Below are 24,845 nucleotides of genomic sequence, written 5' to 3'. Positions count from 1 at the left end.
GAATGCTGAAAGAAGAATGACTTCATATTTTCAGAGTGAACAGCATAAGAACTGTTGTGGATAGTGCACAGTATTTGCATACATAAATGCACAAATATACAGATGTGGATTGTCACTAAAATCAAAATCAAGATTTTCATTAACATATCAAATCCAGTATTGTACAATGTTATTAAGTATCTAGTGGTTAATTGAGCAGTTCTGGCCTTTAAGTAGAAACAAAACTTTGTATTTCTTTTGCAACATAACAGAGAGACTTGCAACCTATTAAAGTCTTGTAAGAATATGTTTCCATCAGACACAAGCTATGATTTGTGTCTGCCATGTGCTGCTGTACATCCATGACACGTTAAAGAAACCTCACGTCCAGCTTGTTGGTACTTTCTAAATGTTTCAAAAGTTACATGTGTAAGTTGTTAAACCTATGATCTTTACTTGAACAATAAGCTCTAGATGGAGTGAAGGGCATTAGACTTGCAGGATCAGTTGGAACAGTTTGTGCACCAGACTTGAAAATAAAAATATATGGGGCTTTTAATAAAGAACGTCTTCCTTCCCATTTTTCATCAAAGGTGGAATTTATGGAGCGGTCAGTTGTACAGTAGAGACATAAGGAAGAGGCAAAAAAGCACCAACAGCTGCACTGACAGCACAAAACATGGATTGGCTGGATAGAAATGTTATTCTATACCTGTCATACAATGATATAGATTTACACAGGTGGAAGACTAAAGACCATTACTTGCTATTAATACATTATGAAAAGATTAATTATCTGTATACATCATATTTCCATTTATTGCTACATAATATGTTATGAAAATATAAATAGCCAAATGCTAAGCAAGTATTTGGGACTGAGCTATATAATTTAAAGTGGTTCTATGCATGAAGGTAACAAACCATTCTTGTGCTGCTCCTCCCACAGCCACTCTAATACTTACCTGAGCCCCCTCTCCATCCAGTGATGTGCATGGGAGCCTCAGGTCTCCAGGGTCTCCCTCTCCTCATTGGCTGAGACACAGCAGAGAAAGCCATTTGCTCCCACTGCTGTCAATCACAGCCAGTGAGGAGAGGGGGGAGTGAGGCTGAGTCACAGCTCTTTGTCTTATGGACACATAGAAGGGGCTCTAGAGCAAAGAAGCACATACCAGTGCCCCCATAGCAAGCATGTTGCTGTTGGGGGCACTGGTCAAGGGGGAGGAGCCAAGAGCGGCCACGGGGGACCTGGGAAAAAAAGACCATTGCACAGAGCAGGTAAGCATAACATGTTTGTTTTTTTTTTTAAAAAAAGAAACTTTAGTAACACTTTAACTAATAGTGTTCATTGTAAGCTCAAAAAACACTTGCCTTATCAAAGCAGAAAAGATTTATCTGGCCACACATGTTAATTCTGTCCGGACTGACACAGTATATCCACTTCTTTCTTAGTCTCCTTTTAGCATATAGAATCCCAACCATCATGGCTGCTGGAATAACTGGGCATACTGCCCCAACTATGAGAACTAAACACTCCACAATTATTTTCCATGCAGGTATCTAATGACAAAAAATAGCAAAGTCATTCCTGCTGTCATTTACTCATCAGAAATAAAATTAGTATAAAGTCAAGAAATCTGTGACAATGAACTTAAATATGAACATGAAATGCCATTTAAATACAATGGCTGATAGCTGAATGTACACAAAGGGGCAGGGATAGTTGCTGATAACAATAACCAAATATCGCCACAACCATTGGGCTAGGGTTGTGGGGAAGATGCTATTGTCATCATCAGCATAGGAATAAGGAGCTTTACCAGTGGGATTCCCCACCCCTTTGCCTTTCATGGCTAGCCAGGCTGCATGCTTGGAAGTGTTTTTTTCATTTCTTTGCATGGGATGCCCACTTAGAATTCATAATAGACCCTTATCAATCATAAGGGTTTGGGTGTGAATTGTGTAGGGGACCCCAAAATTTTTTTGCTAATCTTGCAGTAGAATTTAGAAAAACAACATTTTAAAAAAGGAAATTTGCCAGTAATTTATAATTCCATGCCATCTACTTTTTGTGAAAAAATGGCATGGGTTTTTGTTTGTGAATTTAATTTTTGCAATAGAACATTGTATACATCGTACAGGCGAGCCACTTCACAGGCAGGTTTAGGGCATCTCCAAGTGTATTCTTTAAAGGAAATTGGAATTTTTAATGTTTTACTTTAATCATAATTAAAATCACTGCTCACTGCTAAACAGTATCATTTTTAAAAAGTTTGAATCTTACACATATTTGTAATAATCCCGTGCCTATTAGCCCTGAAAATGCCCAGAAATTCATTTAAGGATTGGCTTCAGTGGGGTTCGTGCTTACGTACACAATTCTAGGACAGTTCAGAAAATTCAGGTATGTTCAGCTTATCCCTAAAATTCACACTTGTGTGATATCTTTTTATTCAACAGACTTTGACTGTTATATTATTGTGTACATATTGGGGTTGATTTACTAAAAACAGGAGAGTGCAAAATCTGGTGCACCTCTGTATAGAAGCCAATCAGCTTCTAACTTCAGCCTGTTCAGTTAAGCTTTGACAATAAAACCTGGAAGCTGATTGGTTTCTATGCAGAGCTGCACCAGATTTTTCTCTCTCCAGTTTTAGTAAATCAGCCTCAATGAATCTGTGAATGTGCTGGAAGAAATTACAGAAAAATAAAGTTATTCAAATTTTTCAACATTTCCTCCCAATAGAAACCTAAAAAAAACCTAACTAACTGTAAACCTACTCTTACCCACATTCTAAGCCTAATCTATTTAGCCCTGTAAAGAAAAAAAATCACTAAATGTCAATGGCGACTTCAACATGTAGGAGTGTGCTGGAGAGGTATCAGGCAACAGAAGCCCCATAGTACTTTTATGGATGACATCGCTTCCCAGGCATTTCCCAGCCATTATCAGCTGTCTCCTGCACACAGAGGGCACAGATGGAGACCAGACCAGAATGGCTACAGAAAAGGTTTTTTCTTTACAGGACTAGATAGATTAGGCTTAGAATGTGAAAGTAAAAACAAAGTGAGCACTCCCTGGTATAGCAGCTGACGCACTAAGGTAACCAAATGAAACCTCCCAAGAACAACGTATATAATAAAGTGCAGCGCTTAATTAAATCAGTCAATGAATGGGGTATACAATAGTTCATAAATAAATTATGAGATATGATCCGGAAGTAAGCAGAAATCAATATGCTGGTGCTCGGAAGAAATGGTAGAATTGTGCACTTACCAGATGCGCATAGAACATACGCATTAATATATCCACCTCAGGAACACTTAGGGTGTGAGGTATGGTAGGTGTGCAATGATCTTCCCTCAAGGGACAAGGCAGCACAGCAGCGAATGAGCGAAGTCTGCTCATCCAGAGGTCCCCCTTAGGATGGATGGGTCCGCAACCTGCTCACAGGAACTCCTCCTCTGGGTACTGGATCAATCAGGAAATTCCACTGGCTCTGTAATTTAATGGCTTGTGAGACGTTTGGGTTGAGGCCGCTCCCCAAACTTCCCTGTCACAACAGGCGCCATCTTCCACAAACTCTCGCCAAAACTCCAAACCTCGTGCGATCCGGGTTGTTGTGGTAACCTATCATCACACACCTACCATACCTCACACCCTAATTGTTCCTGAGGTGGATATATTAATGCGTATGTTCTATGCGCATCTAGTAAGTGCGCAATTCTACCATTTCTTCCAAGCACCAGCATATTGATTTCTGCTTACTTCCGGATCATATCTCATCAATTATTTATGAACTAGTGTATACCCCATTCATTGACAGATTTAATTAAGTGCTGCACTTTATTATATATGTAGGCTTAGAATGTGCCTGAAAGTAGGTTTAGCATTTGTTAGGTTTTGTCTTTTCTTCCACTTTAAGGTAGACTACAAAACCTAAAATAATAAAGTTACATTGCTGGTTTTTGTAAGAAAAAAAAACATGTTCTAGTAATCAAGGGTGTTATATATAGAAAAAGGCCTGGAGAGACATATGCTAAGCATAGGGGTCATGTTAAGGATGGGTGAAAGCTAGTTTTAGTGTTAACTTTAGCAACTAGGTTTTGTTTTGTAACATGTTTTGAGGTTCAGTTAACTAGGTGTTTCCTCCTTCTCTAGCTTCGCGATTGGAAGTTAGGGCATTCTGACTCCAAAACAATTTTAAGGATGCAGAGACCTCTGACAAAGTAGCGGTCTTGATTTTCTACTTATCCTAAAGTAAAAGGCCATGTCCAGGGGCGGACTGACCATTTGGAAACTCGGGCGCTGCCCGAGGGCCCGGGGTCAGTAGCGGGCCCCATGAGATGCCCCTGGTACCTTTTTCATAGGCTTTTTTTGAGTTTGGGCAAGGACACAGGGGCCCCATAATCCCCTATTGCCCAGGGGCCCTGGAGGTGTCAGTCCGCCCTTGGCCATGTCATATTAAGAGTTGTGGTCACATTTTCATTTCCATCCAACACAAATGTCACAGTGTAAACCTTTTCAGCTGTGTATGTTATTCTACAATTTCAGAAGTGTGGCTTTCTTGTCAAATTGATTGCATAGCAGAAAATACCACACCTTTTTCTTAAACCTAATTTATAATGTATGCTAAAGTGAGCAGCATGCTTTACATTCTATCTCAATATAATTGTAAAGATGATTGTACAATCATATTGTAATGTCACTAATGTTACCACCTAGATTTATATATTTAAAAAAAAAAGCTAAAGATGAACTCTAGACAAACCACATATAAAATACATATAGGAGATGTGTTGTACCTATCAAATGATTTATTTTTCTTACACTCCAGTCCTGTGATTTGCACAGATCTGCCAAACAAAGCCACACAGGTAGCGACCTGATCTTTTGCTGCTGTTTCACTTTCCCTTAAAGGTCTCCCCACCCAGCAAATGGAAAATTATCTCTGAGCACTGCTGTACAGACTGTATTGCTTGCATTTAGCCTTTTTGCTGCCAAAGCAGCTTTTGCATTTTTTTGCACACGTGTTTAAATAAAATCATTTTAGGCCTGAAGATTGCATAACCCTCCATAACATTATATATGCTCTGAAAGCAGACACCCTAGAGAATAAAATTGTGGTAGTTGCAATTTGTTATGCCACACATAATTGCCACAAAAGGTACACAATAAATTATCAGATTTTTTGGTAAAATATAAAAGATGAGTAAATAGATACCCAACATGTCAAACTTTAAATTTTCAGTGACAGACTTTAGTACCCTATATTTTCCATAGGTGATCCTTTAAAAGCCCCTATAGGTCATCAGTTTGGTGTTATGGTGGATATGTGGTGCTAGAAATATTGCTCTCACTCTCACTGGTGATATGAGACATGTGAAAACCAATGCTTTCATGCGTAGGTGGCCCTGAAGCTTGCATTTACTTTTATATGTGCGTATATGTGGAGGTGGGGGGGCCTCAAAAATGCTTTATGTGCTTGGGTGTAACATTACGTTTTTACAATTTAAACTTTTTTTTAATTGTTTACATTTTAAAAACTTTTTTTTTCATCACATAGGGGACAAAAAGTCCCTTATGTGATGATGTTTTGGTGACAGGTTCTCTTTAATGAGACAACTGTGGTCTAAAAGACCTTGGATATATCCTGTGTGCTCCATTGAATCTACTGCAGTGCAGATAATCCAGCGGCACTCGCTATGTTGATCCTGGGCCCACAGATGTGCAAGCAGAGCCTGGGATAACTAGCAAAGGCACGGGGGGGGCGCCCTTACTGGGGGTGGAAACAGTTGGGTGGCAACACAGCCACCCATATGCTTCCATCTGACAGGGAGGACCCTGCAACTCTGCTTGATAGAAGTACACAATATCCTGCAACCACTGGGAGTGTGTAAAAAACAACCCGCTGTCAGGTCCATACGAGGAACAGACCTGGCAGCGAAACATTTAATAATGTATTAGTGAATACTGAGCTGCATTAATATGTGCCTTTTGTATCTGCCTGGAGTTCAACTTTAATTGAAGCAGAATAAGTAGAAAAGGTAAACATGAGTATGTTATGGGTTGTATTACCTTCCTCTGTATATATATTGTAGCTGCATAGATGATTCCAATGATGGCCAGACACATCAGAAAAATATAGAACCATCTTACATCTCTGTCTAATTTAAAGTTTAATGGCTTTGGATATAATATGGATCTCACCATGTCACCTTTAGTTGTATTGAAACCTATGATAAAAGAAAAGAAAAACATTTGAAACCAATGCGTAAATTGGTTGCACTGATGACTGTAGGGAACTGTTTATTGATTTATTATTGTGAAAAGAAAAGCATGACTATTTTCTGAAAATTTACAGGTCCATATATTTAGCTCACCTGTCCTTAAAACTACAGCTTTGGCTGGGCCCTGAGCAGTGGATTCAGTTCGTATTACTTCAGTTCCACAAAACAGGACATGGCGTTTATAATCTTCTCCACTGTATTGCTTCCACGGCATTGTTTCGTCTAGGTTCGGCAACTGAGTTTTTGTTACTGGAATAGATTCTCCTAATTAATATCAAAGAAAAGAAAACAAAATTCAAGTGTTGCACTGAAACCCCGGAGGTCTTATGTGCAATTAGTGCGCACTGGTTCATAGGTCCTATGCACAGCATGGTCCTTACTAGCAGAAGCTTCTCTTGTAACATTGCGTGCACAAGCCAATTTGTTCATATACAGTATGAGTGCAGGGCCACACAAAAACGTATGTCTGAACTTTGAATGCATAAAAAAAATGTGCTCAAAATTTTCTTCAGTGGAGACTAGTTAAAATGTATTTAACCAAGGATAAGGCACTATTCCTCTCTCTTTTTCCTCCTGGTAACACGTGGAGTAATAGGGAGAAAGCAGACACAATCTGTTGGAGGGAGGACCTTACCCTGGATCCATCCATAGCAGGATCAGCAGGAGCAAAGAGGAGAACCATTCAGCTTGTTTTCCATAGAGGAACAAACCAAGTAACCCTTTGCCGTTTTGAGCATTTCTTCTTGTAGATTATCCAGGATTATGTGAACAGTAATTTGCAAAATTCATAATCAGCCCCATCTTGATGGGCTTTCATCCAAGGTTGGACTTTCATATATATTGGACATTTTATCAGTTATATATTTTTTTTTCTTTTCTCGTGTGTATATCAATGAATTGTATATTTTATATTAGAGTAATTTAGATAATCCCTTTATTTAAATATTATTTCAATTCATCCCTACACGGGCTTAATATAAGGGCGCGGTACCATTTTTTATTTTGTTTGTTTTTCATTTACTGTACATGCAATCAGGATATAGCTAGGAGCCTGCGAACCTATCTTCTTATCTCACATCTCATACAAAAAATTTGAAGTGGTTTACAGGTTATTCCAATTTTATTTAGACTGTATACATTAGCAACAAAAGGTAAAAAACATTAATCAGACCTTGTACCACCATCTCTATTTAAAATGTATCAACAAGGTCTATGGATTAAAGTAAAGCTAGCCGTAGACTGGTAGATTTCTGAATAAGCATTCAAACAAACATTCATACAAAAATTGTCAGTACATTCGATGACTTGTAGAATGTAATTCCAAAGTACTTCAATATATTGTATCAGCTTTTAACATTCAATTTTGGAATGAATGCACTTTTCCAAGAAAAAAACACTTTCACATTCAAATTTTCCCATCACTGCATTAAAAACAAACAAACATTGATTTGACCCTAATAAGGATTAGAAAATCGAACAAAATGCTTAAAATGAAAAAAATTCTAACAAAATTCTACTAGTGTATGAGCATCTTTAGAATCAGAAGACACAATGGTGTCCTATGATGTATCAACCATTTTCAGCAGTATACCAACTAGCAAGCAGCAAAGGCTATAGAAACTCTAAGGAAATATCTAAAATGATCTAAGACTCCTCACAGCCAAACAGAACTCAACACCGACCAAGTACAGTATGTTCTGTACCAAACCATTTTCTTAATACACGATACCTCTAGTAGATTTATCATTTCTACAGACTGAAACATGGCTATGCAGTGGGACTACCAGGACCTCCCATTGTAGTTACCAGTTTTTACATGGAAGAGATGGAGGGTGAACTCATTCAGGGGAACACCACCAAGTCTTTGGTTTAAGTGAATGATATGTGCATCAAGATTAGAACATTGAAAGTACAATTTTTTAGTGAGTACAAAACCGCAATTAACAAAAACATCAAGTTTCCACAGGAAGATGCACAGAATAACAAGTTATCCTTTTTGGCCTATGTGTTTCATGTCAAGGATGGTAGTGACCTTGACACTGAAATATACACAAAACCTACTTACCTAGAACACTATCTACCTTTTAACTCTCTCCACAAACTGGAAATTGGAGGGTATTAGAATTCTGCAACACTGGGCCAAGTTGGTGACAACGAACACAGATTCAACAAACACAAATATAAAGTACATAGACATCTCAGAAATTACTTGAAAGTTTGTGGTTAGCCAGACTGAGCTTTCATTAAACTCACAACAAGGTCAAGCAAAAGCACAGGACAATGGCACAGTGGGGAGAAGCAAAACACACAGAGAAATAAAGTCATCCCATATGTTTTTGGAATGTCCAAAAAACATTGTGTCCCTTTGTCTTTCAAGCCCAGTAATACACTGAGACAGAACTTTGTACAACAAAAAGACTCATCACCCAAACACAAGCAAAGTAACTTTGTATTTGGAGTGCATTGTAGTGAGGAATGCAAACACTTGTACATTGGGAGGACTTCTAAACAAACTGAATGCCCAAGTTAGAAGGAAGAACTCTGCTGTTCAGGAAGTAGCAGTCTTCCTACAGGTCCAAAATGAAAAGGTGTGTTCATTAGAAGGCAGTGAGGTGCACATTTTGGACAGAGAAAACAATTAGTTTGCACGAGGCATGAAAGTGTTCACCTACATCAAAATGGAACAACCATTCAAAAACAGGGATGGAGGACTTGAACACTATCTGTTTCCCATACTGTATATAATGCTGTTTTAAGATGTCTAATGAGGTGATTTGTTAACGCCATGAGATTGGACTATGTGTGGAGAACAAGGAAGTGGCTGGGATGAACGTATGTCTTCACCCTTACAGAACAAGCCCACTAGAAAGTGCAAAATCTATTACTAGATAAAGTCATATGTTAAATCTGGTAACAGTGTACATATGGGTGTGTTTTCAGTTTTATCAGCTTTAAATATATAAAAGATAGGATATACCTTACCTGTTAACATGCCTTCATTCACAACACATGTCCCATTGATTAAAATTGCATCACATGACATAAAAAAGTTCTTGCCAGTTAAAACAATAATGTCCCCTGGAACTAATTGACGAGATTCAACTTCACTGTATTCTGCAAGCAAAGACACACAAGACAGATATGAATAAGCTATTTATGAATTACAGGAATGGCTTCTACTAAGCATACATTTTTGTGCTTACCATAAAAATGTTTTTGGAGTCCACTGATGGACAAAGAAATTCAGAAACAGTTGGATTGTATTGTCTCCTACAGTGGAAGTGGAGGTACAGTTTCATGCAGAAGGCTGATTAGAGGGGTTAGCTGATGTCTGGCTTTGATTCTTGAAGCTGGAATAAGAGGTAATCTCAAAATTCTTCCATGTATTACCCATTGAAATAGATAAAGGAACAGGGTGGGACTCCCTTGCCCCTTCCATAGACCAGGAGTGCACTCTGGCAACCTGTGGCATTGCTAATGACAGTATTAGGAGCAGGTCTGAAGAGACAATGTCATTCAAAGGGTAAACAAATCAGATGCTCCTTGGATGCTTCTTCAGCATCTCCAGCATGCAGCCCTGTACATTTGTAAAGACATCAGTATCATGCAAGACAGCAATAAATCATTATTTACAATAAGCCATTGCAACTGAAGCACAAGGCTTAAGACATTTGCTCCAACTGCTCTATGACGCTGGATATTATCCAGAGATAGTGGAGTGCACTTTAGGTGAATCCACCCATTATGACACAGTTTGGCATAATAAAGTAATTGCCAATACAGGGCATAGAGCGACACCAATTAATTCAAACTGGGCTTTTAGATGGGAGTTTAACTACATGTCAATTAAATCCTTTAAGCCGAACACCAGGGAAAACAAAAATCCTTCACACTGCAAGGGTTAAATGGGTCTGCTTCAAGAGATTGCAGGGAACCAAATACAGCCTCACCAGGGATGGACTGTGGAAACTTTGAATTTGAATTAGGGACAGTAACAAAGGCAACAGTGCCAGGTTGAGCTGAAGACTCAGGATGATCAGAGCCAGGTTTTTATGGGATGGCACTGGACTGTACTTCAAACCTCTTCTAGCAGAATGCTCCAGTATCTCAGAACAAGCAGATAGAAAGTCCAAAGTCTCCAATGAGAATGATCCTATAATAATAGGGGTTCCAGATTTCAGGTGTTCTTTTGTTTAGGTGATCTTGGGTAAATTCCCCGTCAGCCTCTTGGAGAGTATGGGCTGAGGTAATGCCTGGCAGTGAAATATGAAATAGGAAGGCGCTTCTAACTGCAGTATTCCAAGGTTGAATTTTAATAAAAGCGGTCAAAAACACTTACAATGTGGTAGTATAAACAGGCTCTAATGTAATCCGTCAATAGCAGGGTTCTGTCCTCTAAGCGATGAAGCCATTGTGCCAGCCAGCAGCTGCAGGAGGAGCTTGAGAAGAGATGTTAAAGATGGTCGCAGCTCTATCCAGACCGCTGGAGTGCACGCTGGAACGCACAAAGTCCAGTGACCGGAAGGGATGTGAGCATGCAGCGGTAACATGTTTTGGAGCATGCGCAGAGCTCCTTCTTCAAGACCGATGTCCAGGCTTAGGGAGAGCCAGTAAAATAGGGTAAAGGGGTGGGAAAGGGGCAGTCAATGGGAAGGAACATACATGCCTCCCATTGATATGGGAGGCATGTATGGATCTGGAGCGGACTGTATGGTGTGAAACAATAGGAAACTGGGGAAGATGGAAAAGCAAGAGATAAAAAAACAAAACAGAAATGAAACAAAAAGGAGGCAAAAATGGAACTATGTTTGTAAGGGCTGAGTGAAGGTGTTTAACATATTAAAGAATTGTCAAAAAATGGGGTGTAAACATTATATAAGAAGATATATAAAAATAATAGTATATGAAGAAATTAAGAGTAATAATATAATTACATAATTATAATTACAATTAGGAGACAAAATTTAAATTAAATGCAGGAGGCAGGGGCGGACTGACAACTCATGGGGCCCCCGGGCAATAGGGGATCATGGGGCCCCTGTGTCCTTGCCCAAACTCAAAAAAGCCTATGAAAAAGGTACCAGGGACATCTCATGGAGCCCCCTACTGACCCCAGGCTCTTGGGCAGTGCCCAAGTTTCCAAATGGTCAGTCCGCCCCTGGCAGGAGGTTACACTGAATGGATGTGAACCATGGTCGAAAAGTCACAGCATAATTATTACACATAAGTACAGTCTAAACAAAGGATCACTACACAAACGTGTGCGTGTAACAGCAGGCAGAAAAGAAATTATATATATATATATGTGCATATACACACGCATAACCATACACACGAGCACGCGTGCATATGCACACACACATGTGCACAACCCCACATAAACACGCATGTACATGCCTTGGCACACACAGGCATAATGCCCAGTACAGAATTAAATGGGATGGAGGAAAAGGAATATAAAGGAAGGTGGGGGGGGGATAAATATGTGGGCACCTATATAGGAGCTGATGGTGCTATAGGATGGTATGGATTTCAAGGTCCTCATTAAGACCACCAGGAGATACTACGTCTAATATGTAAATCCAATAGGTCTCCCTACGGCATAAGCCTTGGAATCTCTCAGCTCTCGGGAGGTCAGTGGGCATGGCTTCAATTACCCAGACTCTTAGACTCTTAGTGGATTTACCATGTTGTTCTGAGAAGTGTCGGAGAACACTGTGCTTATCAATGCCGTCTTCGATAAGGCGGCGGTGTTCGCCAAACCGTTTATGCAGGGAACGGATGGTTCTTCCTACATAATAAAGACCACAAGGACAAGCCAGACAATATACCACAAACTCAGATGAACATGTGTAAAAGGCAGGAATCTTATCTGTTGTACCTTTTAATGTTGAAGTCTTTTTGGCCATGGTGGAAAAATGGGCAGGTTAAACAAAGTGGTTTATTGCATCGGTACATGCCTGTGATGGGGGATAAACTGAGAGGGACAGTGTCTGACTTCATTGTTTTTAATTTGCTAGGTGCTAATTTTCTTTTAATATCACAAGCTTTTCAGTAAGAAAACTTAGATTTGGTGAGTATACTGTCAAGTAGGTGTGGATCTTGTAATAGGATAGACAAGTGTTTACGCACTATCCTTTCCATGTGTGTGTGTCAGTTATGGAACTGAGTGGTAAATCTGATGGTGAAATTCTTATCCTCAGGGTGAGAATGGATGGTATTAGGTCTGGTATTGTAGAGTCTCTGGGCTTCATCAATGAGAGTGGGTGGATAGCCTTTCTCAATACATTTTTCTTGAAGAGTAATGCTTTGTGTTGAGTAATCTTGAGGTTTGGTACAGTTATGTCTTAATCTACAAAACTGGCTTTTAGGGATAATATTCAACCACCTGGGGTGGTGGCAGTTCTTGTAATGTAAGAAAAAATTACCTGCAGTTGGTTTTGTGTGGTTTTGGGCAAAGATAAGACGATTTTCATGACACATAAGTAGGTCTAAGAATGCCATGGTGTTTTTATCAGTCACAGATGTGACGATCAGACCCATATTGTTGTTGTTGCAGTGGGACACAAATTGATGGACACTGTCAACATCAGCATCCCAGATGATGATGATGTCATCTATATACCTTCCATAGTATAATACTACTCATCCAATTCAGAAGAGTCCAGGTACAGCTTCCAAAACTAGTGCTGAGTAGCTGCCTAACCAGATATCTGCCATTTAGGGACTAGCTCAAGCAGCAGTGTTGCAAAGCATTTTCATTACAGCCACCAAGGAAAAGTTACCAATAGTGTAGCACGGATCTTGACTGAATTCACCAAAAAAAAATTACTATGACGTTAGAAGGCAGGCAAAAAAGTAGTAAGACTTTTTTTGAGTAGAACTGAGATAAAGTGGTCAAACCTTCCAGGACACTAGCAAAAATGAGACATCTGGGTAGAGAGAGAGGTTATATTGGGGCTGGATTACAATTTTTCTGTTTACCAGTGTCCCAAACTCGTCTAGGCAGCTATAACTATACATGGAGGACCTTTTATTCATCCACCTGTCCATTCATCCAAATGTGATTCATATATCACATTTTATTGGTGGAAGCTCGTATTAACCCCTGCAGCACCTGAAAATTACCACTGTGGACATATGGGGGAAGGGGGACAGAGGATGGAAGATTTCAACTAAAACCTCAGCCAGCAGCTTAAGGAATACTTCTCATGTACTGTAAGTAACATCCCTTGTGATGATTTTTTTTTTCAATCCTAAACTTAGGCTTTACATTTGTGCTTATCTCTAAGACTGTAGATAGACAGATACAATAACTGAGCCTGTCAGGAGATGTTTCATTAGGTCAAGGTTACGGAAAAAAAGCTTTAACAGCAAATGGGTCAGTGTAACATTGGTTGGAACAAAGGTTCACCTAAGATTGACATGAAAGAGGTTTGTGGCAAAATTATCTTGTGGGAAGTTTTAGACAATCCTATATTCACAGGGAATGTTTTATGAGGGCAAGCAATCATCCTACAAAGCTTTAGGGGTAGCCAGAGAAAATTAGGACTGTCATTGTGCCATTTGGGCTAACAGCTCCCTAATGGTATTTGTTTAGCTCTTCATGAGAATGATTTAGTGAGAAGAGATTTTCTACACAGGTTGTAACATTTGTATTGTAAAGCTCAAAACCCAGGCATAGTAGAGGAATTTGGGCAATAAGGTGATATTTATAACCATAATTTGCCCTAGCCAGGAGATTGGGTATTTTTCGTAGAAGGTTAATTAAAGAGCTTGCCATAATTTGCTCACTAGAGGGTCTCATACGTATATCGATGTTAGACTGATTCCCAGAAAGGGTAAGGTAGTGGAAGTCCAGATAAAGGCAAGTAAGTGTTGTAGGGATTTTAATGTGAAATCGAGCAGGGAGACATTCACGGCTTTAGATTTTGTTGCATTGTAATGTAATTCTGAAATTCTTGTAAATACTGCAAAGAGTCGCATTACATTCAGGAGTAAGACCAACGGGTTAAACAGGAGAATAGGCAAATTTTATAATGGTACTGTGATGGGGGGTAGGCAGGACAGAACACACAAAGAAGATGGTAAACACACAAAGCTTTATTAAAACAAATGACAGTCACTCAATTGGGGACTGCAGGTAGCGTGGCAGTACCCAGTCTAGGGGAATAGCAAGGAGAGGGCTCATAATAATTGTAATCCGTCCCCAAGGGGGGCAAAGTTAGAGTCTCTAGCAATTTGTAATCCAAGTAGGGAGCAGAGAGGGAACAGAGTTCAAGGACAGTCCAGGGGGAATAAACAGGGGTGCATACACTCACGGCTTTGGCAGGGATGCCCGGGTTCACAGCAGGTGACAGTCCAAGGGGCGACTCACCTCAGCACACAACAGAGAGTCCTAACAACAGGTACTAGTCCTGAGTATCAGCAGTGTACTCCGTGGGGAATAAACCTCCCAATCTTAGCATCAGCGTCAGCAGTAGTAATATTCTCTCAAGCGTTGGGTAATGCTGAGTCAGTAGTGGGAATAATCCCCTCGATCTCAACCCCAGGGCAGCATTATTAATAATAATTCCCCCCCAGCTCAGGGGTGGCAATAATAGCCCTTTGGGGTCTTTTGCAGAGTGCTACAGGAGTCCCGCCTCAGTGCAGACTTTCCTGGCAGCTGCACAGAGGTGAAGAACTACAAGACTGTCCCCTCGGGCCTTCTTAAGGTCTGTGTGGAGCGTCACTGGTCACCCTTGACACTGGCCGTGCTCTCAGGAGCGTGGCCTTTGTCCTCTGAGGAGTGCAACCCCCGGGAAAAACTCCTATGCCTGAGCTGTTTGTCGGGGCCGTGCGGCATCAGTATGGCTGCTGTGGCTTGGACTCCCTGGTGTATTTGCCCGCCCTCTTCCTCCTGGGACATGTGGGCTTCTCAGAGACAGGAGGGGGGAGTGACAAAAGTCAAACCTCTCCTCCTGGATGGTCCGCATCAAAGGGCCATGACAGGATGAGGGGGGGAGCTGCAGAGAGGGAGAGAAGCAAAGAGACATGCTGCCTAAACACCGTGACAGTCAAGAGACAGGCGCCTGCACATTGTGACAGGTACCTTGCTACTTTTATCCCTGTTGTATATTGGTGTCAATTAATGGCCTAGGTTAGTGGTTCATTTGCAAGAAAAGTGCAGCGTTAACAATAAAATGTGAAATAAAATGTAGGTGAAATATTAATAAAATATAATATCTCAAGACATATATATAACAAAAGTTCATAATAAATATATAGAGCTCCTCGTAATGTCAGATAATTCAGTACACCACTTCTTCAAGGTATAGGTGAGAGGCAAAATACAGATGAAGTGTGCACTCACTGGACACGCAAAAGAATTGCGCAATGCGTAAGACAATGGAGGTCTGCCAATGGGTCCCTCTCAGGATTTGAATGGAATCGACCCGGAAGAAATGGATGTCATCGGGGATATTCAACAGGAGGTCCCCTTTAGGGACTCGGGTGCAGCCTCTTCAATGTGGTAAGGTGGTCACCAAGGGGAGCTCTGGGGGATTAAGCGCTCAGCATAGAGCAAAAAAAGGGGAAATGCCCATAGTGTAGTATATTCATAAGTATTTATTGAATGATATGAATGAACGTATAAAAATATAAAATGATATCTCCATACATGTAAAATGCCAAGCATATGACTAAAGTGCTAAGTGTAAAAACAAGAGCAGCAATATGTGATAACAGCTATAAAGCTGTTATGAGCACTAACCAGCTGGATAGAAGTAATGATCACAGGGGTCCGGCAGGACCAAAACGTGTTTCGTATGCGTGTACGTCTTCAGTTGGGGTTGCCAACCCCAACTGAAGATGTACACGCGTATGAAACGCGTTTTGGAGGAGGCTGCGAGCCTTGACGTCAAGCCGCCAGATCACAGGGGTCTGGAGGCCATTACTTCTATCCAGCTGGTTAGTGCTCATAACAGCTTTATAGCTGTTATCACATATTGCTGCTCTTGTTTCTACACTTAGCACTTTAGTCATATGCTTGGCATTTTACATGTATGGAGATATCCTTTTATAATTTTATACGTTCATTCATATCATTCAATAAATACTTATGAATATACTACACTATGGGCATTTCCCCTTTTTTTGCTCTATGCTGAGCGCTTAATCCCCCAGAGCTCCCCCTGGTGACCACCTTACCACATTGAAGAGGCTGCACCAGAGTCCTTAAAGGGGACCTCCTGTTGAATATCCCTGATGACATCCATTTCTTCCAGGTCGATTCCATTCCAATCCTGAGAGGGACCCATTGGTAGACCTCCATTTTCTTACACATTGTGCAATTCTTTTGCGTGTCCGGTGAGTGCGCACTTCATCTGTATTTTGCCTCTCACCTTTACCTTGAAGAAGTGGTGTACTGAGTTATCTGAAATTACGAGGAGCTCTATATATCTATTCTGAACTTTTATTATATATATGTCTTGAGATATTATATTTTATTAATATTTCACCTGCATTTTATTTCACATTTTATTGTTAGCGTTGCGCTTTTTTTCACTTTATATGTCTTTTAGAAGGTCTATGGTTCCTTTACGGTGCATAGCTACTGATTTCTATTGAGCGCTCCCTGAGTTGTCTATTCTTCTTACGTTCATTTGCAAGAGCAAACAGAAGAAAGGATAATGGACAACCTTGTCTCATGCCTCCGGTCATAGAAAATGTATCCAGCCAGAATCCGGAGTATCTATTGTAGGCCATGGGGGAGGAATACAGGGCTTAAATCCAGTTAACGAATAGTGAATCAATTTTGTAACACAAAATATAGAAAAACCACAACCAAAATAGTCAAACATCTTCCTTATATCTAACAAAAGGTGTATGAAGGAACATTTCTCTTGGCATGTAATATACACAGCTGAAAAGGTTTACACTGTGACATTTGTGTTGGATGGAAATGAAAATGTGACCACAACTCTTAATATGACATGGCCAGGGGCAGACTGACAACTCATGGGGCCCCCGGGTTAATAGGGGATCATGGGGCCCCTGTGTCCTTGCCCAAACTCAAAAAAGCCTATGAAAAAGGTACCAGGGGCATCTCATGGGGCCCTCTACTGACCCTGGGCCCTCGGTCAGTGCCCGAGTTTCCAAATGGTCAGTCCGCCCCTAAGAAAAAGAGAGATTCTGCTGACATTGCCCCCTGTTAGCATACCCAGTATGAAACTCACTTGGACTACACTGGCTAATACTAACCTTATTCTGTTTACAAGCATTTTGGTTAGTAGCTTACTTACTACCAAAGTTTTAAAACAGCAGGGTAGTAGGGATTTCCAAAACTGTATTCACCCTTTCAATCAAAGGTTTACCTAATCCAAGAACAACACTGTTATGTTTTACAAATGTTTGACCCATAGATGTGATGGCTACATTAGTTTTTATTTTTGGGCTAAGAACATTTTCAGAGAGTAGAGAAAATAAATGTTTATCTTGTCAGAAATGCAGTATCATTAACACTCTGAAGCTATGAGATAAGCTGAAATAAAAAGCAATGTTATCTTTCTCCTGTAAACTTAAAATCTTCTCATGCACATTTTGTTGCTATGCAAATAGGCAAACCTATCCATTGAGTAATTGACACTGCTATTACACCAGCATGCATCACACAACAGGAATAAGTAAATAGCAGTGCATAATAACTATTCACTTACATTCACAAATTAGAATGTGTTCTGAATGTGTTAAATCAGTTACACATTGCACGTTATTTTCTAAATCCAGAGAGTGCAAATCTGCATAGAAACCAATCAACTTCCAGGTTTTATTGCCAAATCCTTATTAAAAAAGATGAAATTAGAAGCTGGTTGGCTACCATGCACAGCTGCACCTGTTTCTGAGTGCACCAGTTTTAGTAACTCTCCACCATTGGGTAAAGAGTCAGTCATATAAAGCTTGCATTTTAATTTGTTGACATACTTGAGAATAGAGTCCCTCATAAATTTGTTTACGAATTTGTTTATGAAAGTACACAGTACTGCAAACACTACAAAAAAAGGCCATGGACTAGAATATTGTCATGAGAAGATAGCTTATTTGATATTATTCCAAATATAAGACCTCTATGCCCCAGGACACATACAGTAGTTTGGAGATTTTATGCCATTGCTATGTGTTTAGAAATTCTAAGCACATCATATATTTAAGATATTAGAGAGGTTTCTTATTAAACTTGATAAATATAAACATTATACACCATTATCACTAGGAAAGAATCAAACGACATACCTCCAGTTCTTTGATAGACAGTACATTTCATGTTGTTGTGAGCTTTGACAAGTTTGTGGAGCTTTGTAGATAGCTGTAACAATATTAAAATATAATAAGTGCAGCAAATGCATTGTGTTATTGTACTATTATTCTTCCAGTTATTACTAATATTGAGCACATTTTACAGACTCTGATTTTCCAGCAATCCACTTATTCCAGCCTTGTGATTCATCTTGAAGGGTTGGTAAATAGTTGAAATGAATTCAAATTCAAAATGGAAATATATTGCAGTATATATAGTAAGCTAAAAAAAAGTGAAAAAAGATGATAGTTCCTACTTAGGCTGCTCTCACATTACTCCATTGCAAAACTGCAACAAAAACATATGCATTTTTTCTGCTGTTTGCTGCTTTTTTGATGAGTAGAATGGAATAAATTAGATCAGAATAGAATAGAAAAGAATAGAATAGCATAGCAAAAAAATAGAATAGATTAGAATATAACAGAAAACAATAGAACAGAATTAATTAGAATAGGAAGGAATAGAAAAGAATATATTTTAAGAGATTAAAATAGAATACAATAAAATAAAAAATGATGAATATAGAGGTCTTTCAAAATTCAAATCTTTTTCAAATCAATTTGAAAATAACTACTGAATTTGAATATATGAGACAAATTCCAAAAACGAATCATTCAAACATAATGAATATGCCAAAATTAAATGATAAGCTAAACAACCTAATGAGAAAAGAAACAAAACAAATGTTTCCATCATGCACATCTCTAATGCGACTTACCCATTACAGAAGTGGCATACCTCTTTACTGAGTAAAAAGCTATGGTGTTTTTATATTTATGTAATTTACTCAATAAATGAAGTATACCAATTTCTTATTGTGCAACTTATATAATAATTAATGACAAGAGCAATGAGTCTTTCTCCATAATACAATGTACCTCTGAACCTCTAACATTCAATAACATAGAAAATCCCTATTGGTTTATACGCTCTATGATTGCTGTCCATGAAAACAAGAATTAGTGGAGTGGTACCAAATGGTCCACCACCCACAGAGTCCTCAGGGAAGGGAGTTGAGAGGTGCAGTATCCAACCGGATGATTCAGAGGGAATCCCAAAAAAGGATAGAGGTGCCCAGAGGGAAGCCCAGAGATGATAGATGTGTCCATAAGAGGATTCCACTGAACCACTGAGATGTTACAATTTTCTATATGCATATTGGAATTATGCATCTGGTGAGTGTATAATTCGAATATTTGATCACCAGAAGGCGCTCAGTGGATTACTTACCTTATCTTGCACTTCGACATCATATTTATTACATAGACATTGGCACTTTGGCACTAATTAGTCACCTTTGAATGTATGTCTGCACTACTGTCACTTTATTTATCTTTCCATTGTAAGTGGGAATATATGCTCATTAAGACTGTTTAATTGTGGTCATACTGCACCAGACCATTTTCTCAGCTTATCAGCATCTGCACTTTATATCAGATTGCTAATGAAATTTCAGTGCTGTGCCTTTGTTGTTATTTTGGTCTAAAGAGGTTATTGGTGCCTTTTCGGTGTACAGCGGCTCATTCTAGCACTCACTTTTAGCCTTTGCATATTTTCATCTATATAACTCCGGAGGAGCTCTAGTTCCAATTCGGAGAGGGGGTAAATTCGCCCAAAAGGAATTTCAGCACTGGGCAAAAGTTCAATAGGACAATCGTAGGGCCGGTGCGGGGGCAGAGCATTGGCACTCTTCTTGTTGAATACATCCAAGTAGTCATGGTAAGCGGCAGGGACAAGTTTCATTATCTCTGAATCAGGATGGATGCTAAGAAGAGGAGTCACTGCGCATGGTTCCTTTAGAATGCAATGAGTCTGACAGTATTCGGAAAGGGAAGAGGATCTCCCCCGAAAGCCAATCGATGGATGGGTTGTTTGCCCTTAGCCAGGGCATGCCGAGGATGACTGGAAACATTGGTGAGGTTATGACATCCAGACATAGAAATTCCTGATGCCCCCAGGAGGAGTGGCAGAAAATTGGCATAGTCTCTTGTGTCACTGGGCCAGAACTGATACCACAGCCATCAGTCAAATGGACCAAAAATCTTTGTGTCTTAGTACGGAGGGATATTGTTTGATTAGCGAAGGTTGAATCCATGAAGCAGCTACAGGCACCAGAGTCTATAATTGCTAGAACAGTAATAGTCCTTTCAGCAAGTTGCAGGTAAAGAAGGAAGGAGAGGTGCGTTTGACTCGTTCCTTGTGGGTGAATCATATGGAACCAGCTAGGAGAAGGTTTATGAGATCTCACTGGACATATCAGTACATAGTGACCCGCAGAACCACAGTAGAGGCAAAGATTGGAGTTTTGTCTTCGAAGACATTCAGCAGAGGATAACAGTGGTCTCCAAAAGCTCCTTCTAGGAGAATTACGATGCCGTCTTTTGCTGGGGAGTATGTCTAATGTAACAGCAGTGGTTGAGGAGACAGGAGTCTCCATTTCTGAGCAGATCAAGACACCCCTGCTAGTGCTTTCATCCCACCTTTCCTGGGTCTGTCGATTGATTTCAATGGCAAGGTTAATCAGGTCCTCTAGCCTGGTTGGTACCCCAACTCAGGCAAGCTCATCTTTCAAGATGTTAGAGAGACCAGGGTGAAACTGATGGCGGAGAGCAGACTCATTCCATTGAGTGTCAGAACTCCATATACGGAACTCCGTGACATATTCCTCTATAGGCCTTTGGCCTTGCTGTAGCTTGTTAAGCATAGATTCTGCAGTCTGATGACACAAGGGATCATTGTAAAGTTGTGACATGGCTGAGAAAAAAGTCCATAGAAGTCAGAGCTGGATCATGTTGCTCCCGAAGGTGGTGTGCCCAGGATTGGGGTTCATTCTGAAGGAGTGAAATAATGAATCCCACTTTGGTGCTTTGTGATGCAAAGGTTCTCGGTAGCAGAGAAAAATATAGCTCACAGGAATTATGAAAGATTCAAAACTTCCTGCGGTCTCCCGTGAAATACTCAGGTATTGGAACCCGGGGTTCCGGTGGAGGAGAAGTTCCATGAATCATGCTGAGCTCTGTCTGGGTAGTTATGTCTGAGACTGCAGAGGGACCCATGGCTGTTGAGAAATTTGACTTGGTTGGTAGTTGGTTTTCCATATGCTCAAGGTTTCTTTGCAAACTCTGCACCATGTAAGACAAGGCAGAGATTGATTGACAGATGTCCCCCATTGCAGAGGCCTCCCTTTCAGACTCCATCACTGGTTGACTCGTACTGTCACGTACCTGATTGGAAACTGAAATGACAAGGTCGTCCTCACTTGTGTCACTAGCCCTGACCCCACTGGATGTGGAACAGAGGGTGTCTAGGGACCAAGGGGACAAAAGCAACACCAGATGTTGTTTGCAGCTCCAGACTTTGGAAGACTGATGAACCTCTGATTCAGGATCAGTAGTGATATGCAGAGCTGGTATGGTAGGTCACCAGGTGTGCACCAGAGTAAGACAGGAAGCTGGGATGGGAGACAGGAGCAATGTCATAGGAATAGCCGGGGTCACCAACGGGCGTACAGCGAGGTACCAAATCATAAACAAGCCAAAGTCAGGAGCAGAGCCGAAGTCAGGAACCAGTATCAAGCAGGAGAGGAATCAGAGTCAGGTCAAGAACAAGCCAGGTCAGCAACAAGGAAATCGCACAGGAACGAGCAGGAAACGGGGAACAGCTGAAGACCAGTCAGCACTCAGCACAGGCACCTTTTAAATAGTCGGTCTGACGCCAATCTTCACCGTGCGTGTGCACGTGCGCGTGCGTGTACACGATTGTGCAATTCTGTGCACATGCGTGCTTCTATTTGCCAATCGTCTCCCCGGGATTCCCTTACACATGATCTCGTCTTCATTATACAGGGTAAGTTTACCCCTCCACTCCTCATTCCATGCTTGGAGGCATGCTCGCTACCGTTCATTTTCTGGTGGCCTCCCCACCTCTCTGGTCAATGCTGATACTTCCACTCTGGAGGCTTCACGTGACTTATGATCACGTCAGCGCATTTCACTAGAACATAGCATAACTTCCTCTGGATGTTGGGTGGCACGCTCTTGGTCCCTTTTCTACATGTTGTCACCATATATGAACCGCCCTCTTCTCACAAATTAAAGGGACGATGTTTAGTTGGAAGGAATAGTTGAAATAATCTGGAATATTAAGATTCCATTTAACAAATTAGACCTTATAAATAGAGGAAAGGAATTGTTTACCTTTCAGGGAATACATTCTGCTTCTAGAAAAACTTGAAGATTCATATCTCTACATTTAAAGCTGTTGTGGCCAAGGTTCCTAACTTGTAGATCCAGGTTTTTCTTTTTGTAACAATATCCGATCAAAATCACCTCTTCTTGGGGGTAATTTGAGCATGTAAATACCCTTAATACACATACCATCAAGTTTACCTCCATGGTGAGTGGCAAAGTGTTTCGACAATGTGGTTTTTCTGGGTTCATTTCCCTTATATTCTTCATGTGTTCCTCTATCTGTACTTTAAGGGGGAGTTTAGTTTTCCCTATATATAAATTGTTACAGGGGCACAATAACAAGTAAATTACACATGTAGATGAACAAATCTGATACTTTTTCTGTCCTAAGGCATAATAAAAGCTATCAGTACGGTCTGCATATGGACACATATGGCAATTCCCACATGTGAACATCCCATTAGACCGAGGATATTCTGATAACCAGACAGAGCTCGGGCACCGGTCAATGCCTGCCTCCATCTTGGTCAATGGGAAGATGTACCTGGGCCATGTACAAACATGGCTCAGGTACATTGACAATGTATTGATCATATGGAAAGGTAATGTGCAAGAACTACATTCATGTCATACGTATATGTAAATTAATGAAATATCCACCTTACATATACATATGCTGGTGGTGCTTTACAAATTATTTTTAAATTTGCACTTCTGATTTGATAATTCTTCAATAAATACTGTTTTTACCATCCAGCCACTAATATAGTCATTATACGTAACTCTCTTTGTCTCCATAGGTAGAGGCTTTCTTTTTTGGATATATCACTTACATTCTTACAGTACATTAGTCTAAGCTAGACCAATGTAACCATGCAAAGATATCCATACATAACTTCAGCTATATGAGTTATTGTTTTTTAGCTAAGGCGACATACTGGAAATTGTTTACTGCTTTAAGGTATACAGTGTTAATTTGAGAGTGACAACAATATATCTACAGTGCTAAAACAGCTACGTAATAGAAATGATCCTTACTGCTCAGAGAAAGAAAAATTTAGATTTAGGACTTTCAAGTTTCTGAAAATGTTGTTGTTGGCTCTTCTGGGCTGTTAGCCTCACAGGATAAAGGGTTAGCATCATTTGTTAAGCACACAGTATTGTTTTATATCTGGATCATTTAGCATTTATACAACTTACCTTTCGGAGTTCAACAAGTGATAAAGTTATGCTACAGGTACAGAGAACCAGAATGGCTACAGCATAACCCAGATATCCCTGTACTAGCATAAGGGTAATGGCAAAGAATTGGTATATATACACCATATCCAACACCTGTCAACAAATACAGCAGAAAAAAATAATCTGTCAATAGCAGTCAACAGTCAAAATAAATATTACTATGTATATACTTTTTTTTTACAATTGTGGGATCTACTGTGGCAGGACTTTGATAACAAATGTCAACAATTACAAGATTAGACTAACAAAATAGAAAACTCTCTGCTAAAAATAAATTATTTATGTTTTTTTTTCTTTCCCCTATGACAGTGTAAATGTTCAAGTCTGGATGTGTGTTGCAAATATATAAAACTAGGCATATGGCAGAAGGCTGGTAGGGGCACTACCCATGGCTTTTTTTCGGTTTAGAGCTCACAAGACACTATCTGCATGAATTTTGTTGCTCCCTCCATAGTCTAGATTTGTGGAAATACCTAGGATAGAAAATACAAAGGGAGACGGCGAGGCATTTCTTGTTTAAATTTTCTTATTTCCTTTCTTGACTTTCTGATAATCCAGTATGGATGATGAGTAAATAACCATATAAAGGATTATTATTTTAAAGAAAAATTTTTTTTAATATGTGACTATCAGTTATACTAAGAAAAGCCAGCTCTTTTCCTGTGCTGCTCATAGGCATGTGCCCCTTGTGCCTGATTTTAAATCTGGCCTTTACTTTGTCTCTACCTTTACCAATTTGCATTGCTACTGCTGTTTCTGACTTTTTTTTATCATAAATGGAGATATATTTCCCTACAAATCAGTTTAGA

The 24,845-nt window shown here is 39.9% G+C and overlaps 1 protein-coding gene across 1 annotated transcript in view; it reads right to left on the bottom strand.

Moving 5' to 3' along the window:
* Positions 1 to 24,845, bottom strand: part of LOC149445012 (putative cation-transporting ATPase 13A4) — a 115,961-nt gene that overhangs the window by 64,768 nt on the left and 26,348 nt on the right. Inside the window, exons 7-12 of the mRNA XM_089654306.1 lie at positions 23,995 to 24,129; positions 18,541 to 18,613; positions 9,253 to 9,384; positions 6,364 to 6,534; positions 6,059 to 6,216; positions 1,351 to 1,539 (exon numbers count right to left, since the gene is read on the bottom strand). Of these exons, the coding sequence (XP_089510432.1) occupies positions 1,351 to 1,539; positions 6,059 to 6,216; positions 6,364 to 6,534; positions 9,253 to 9,384; positions 18,541 to 18,613; positions 23,995 to 24,129 (858 nt within the window). The remainder of the gene's footprint in view (positions 1 to 1,350; positions 1,540 to 6,058; positions 6,217 to 6,363; positions 6,535 to 9,252; positions 9,385 to 18,540; positions 18,614 to 23,994; positions 24,130 to 24,845) is intronic.

This window comes from Staurois parvus, unplaced genomic scaffold (assembly GCF_062004578.1).
Source record: "Staurois parvus isolate SC_StPar_1 unplaced genomic scaffold, SC_StPar_1.0 ptg000750l, whole genome shotgun sequence".
Classification (NCBI taxonomy): domain Eukaryota; kingdom Metazoa; phylum Chordata; class Amphibia; order Anura; family Ranidae; genus Staurois; species Staurois parvus.
Note: the sequence above shows the minus strand (reverse complement) of the source record. Positions and strands in the feature narration are given on the sequence as shown.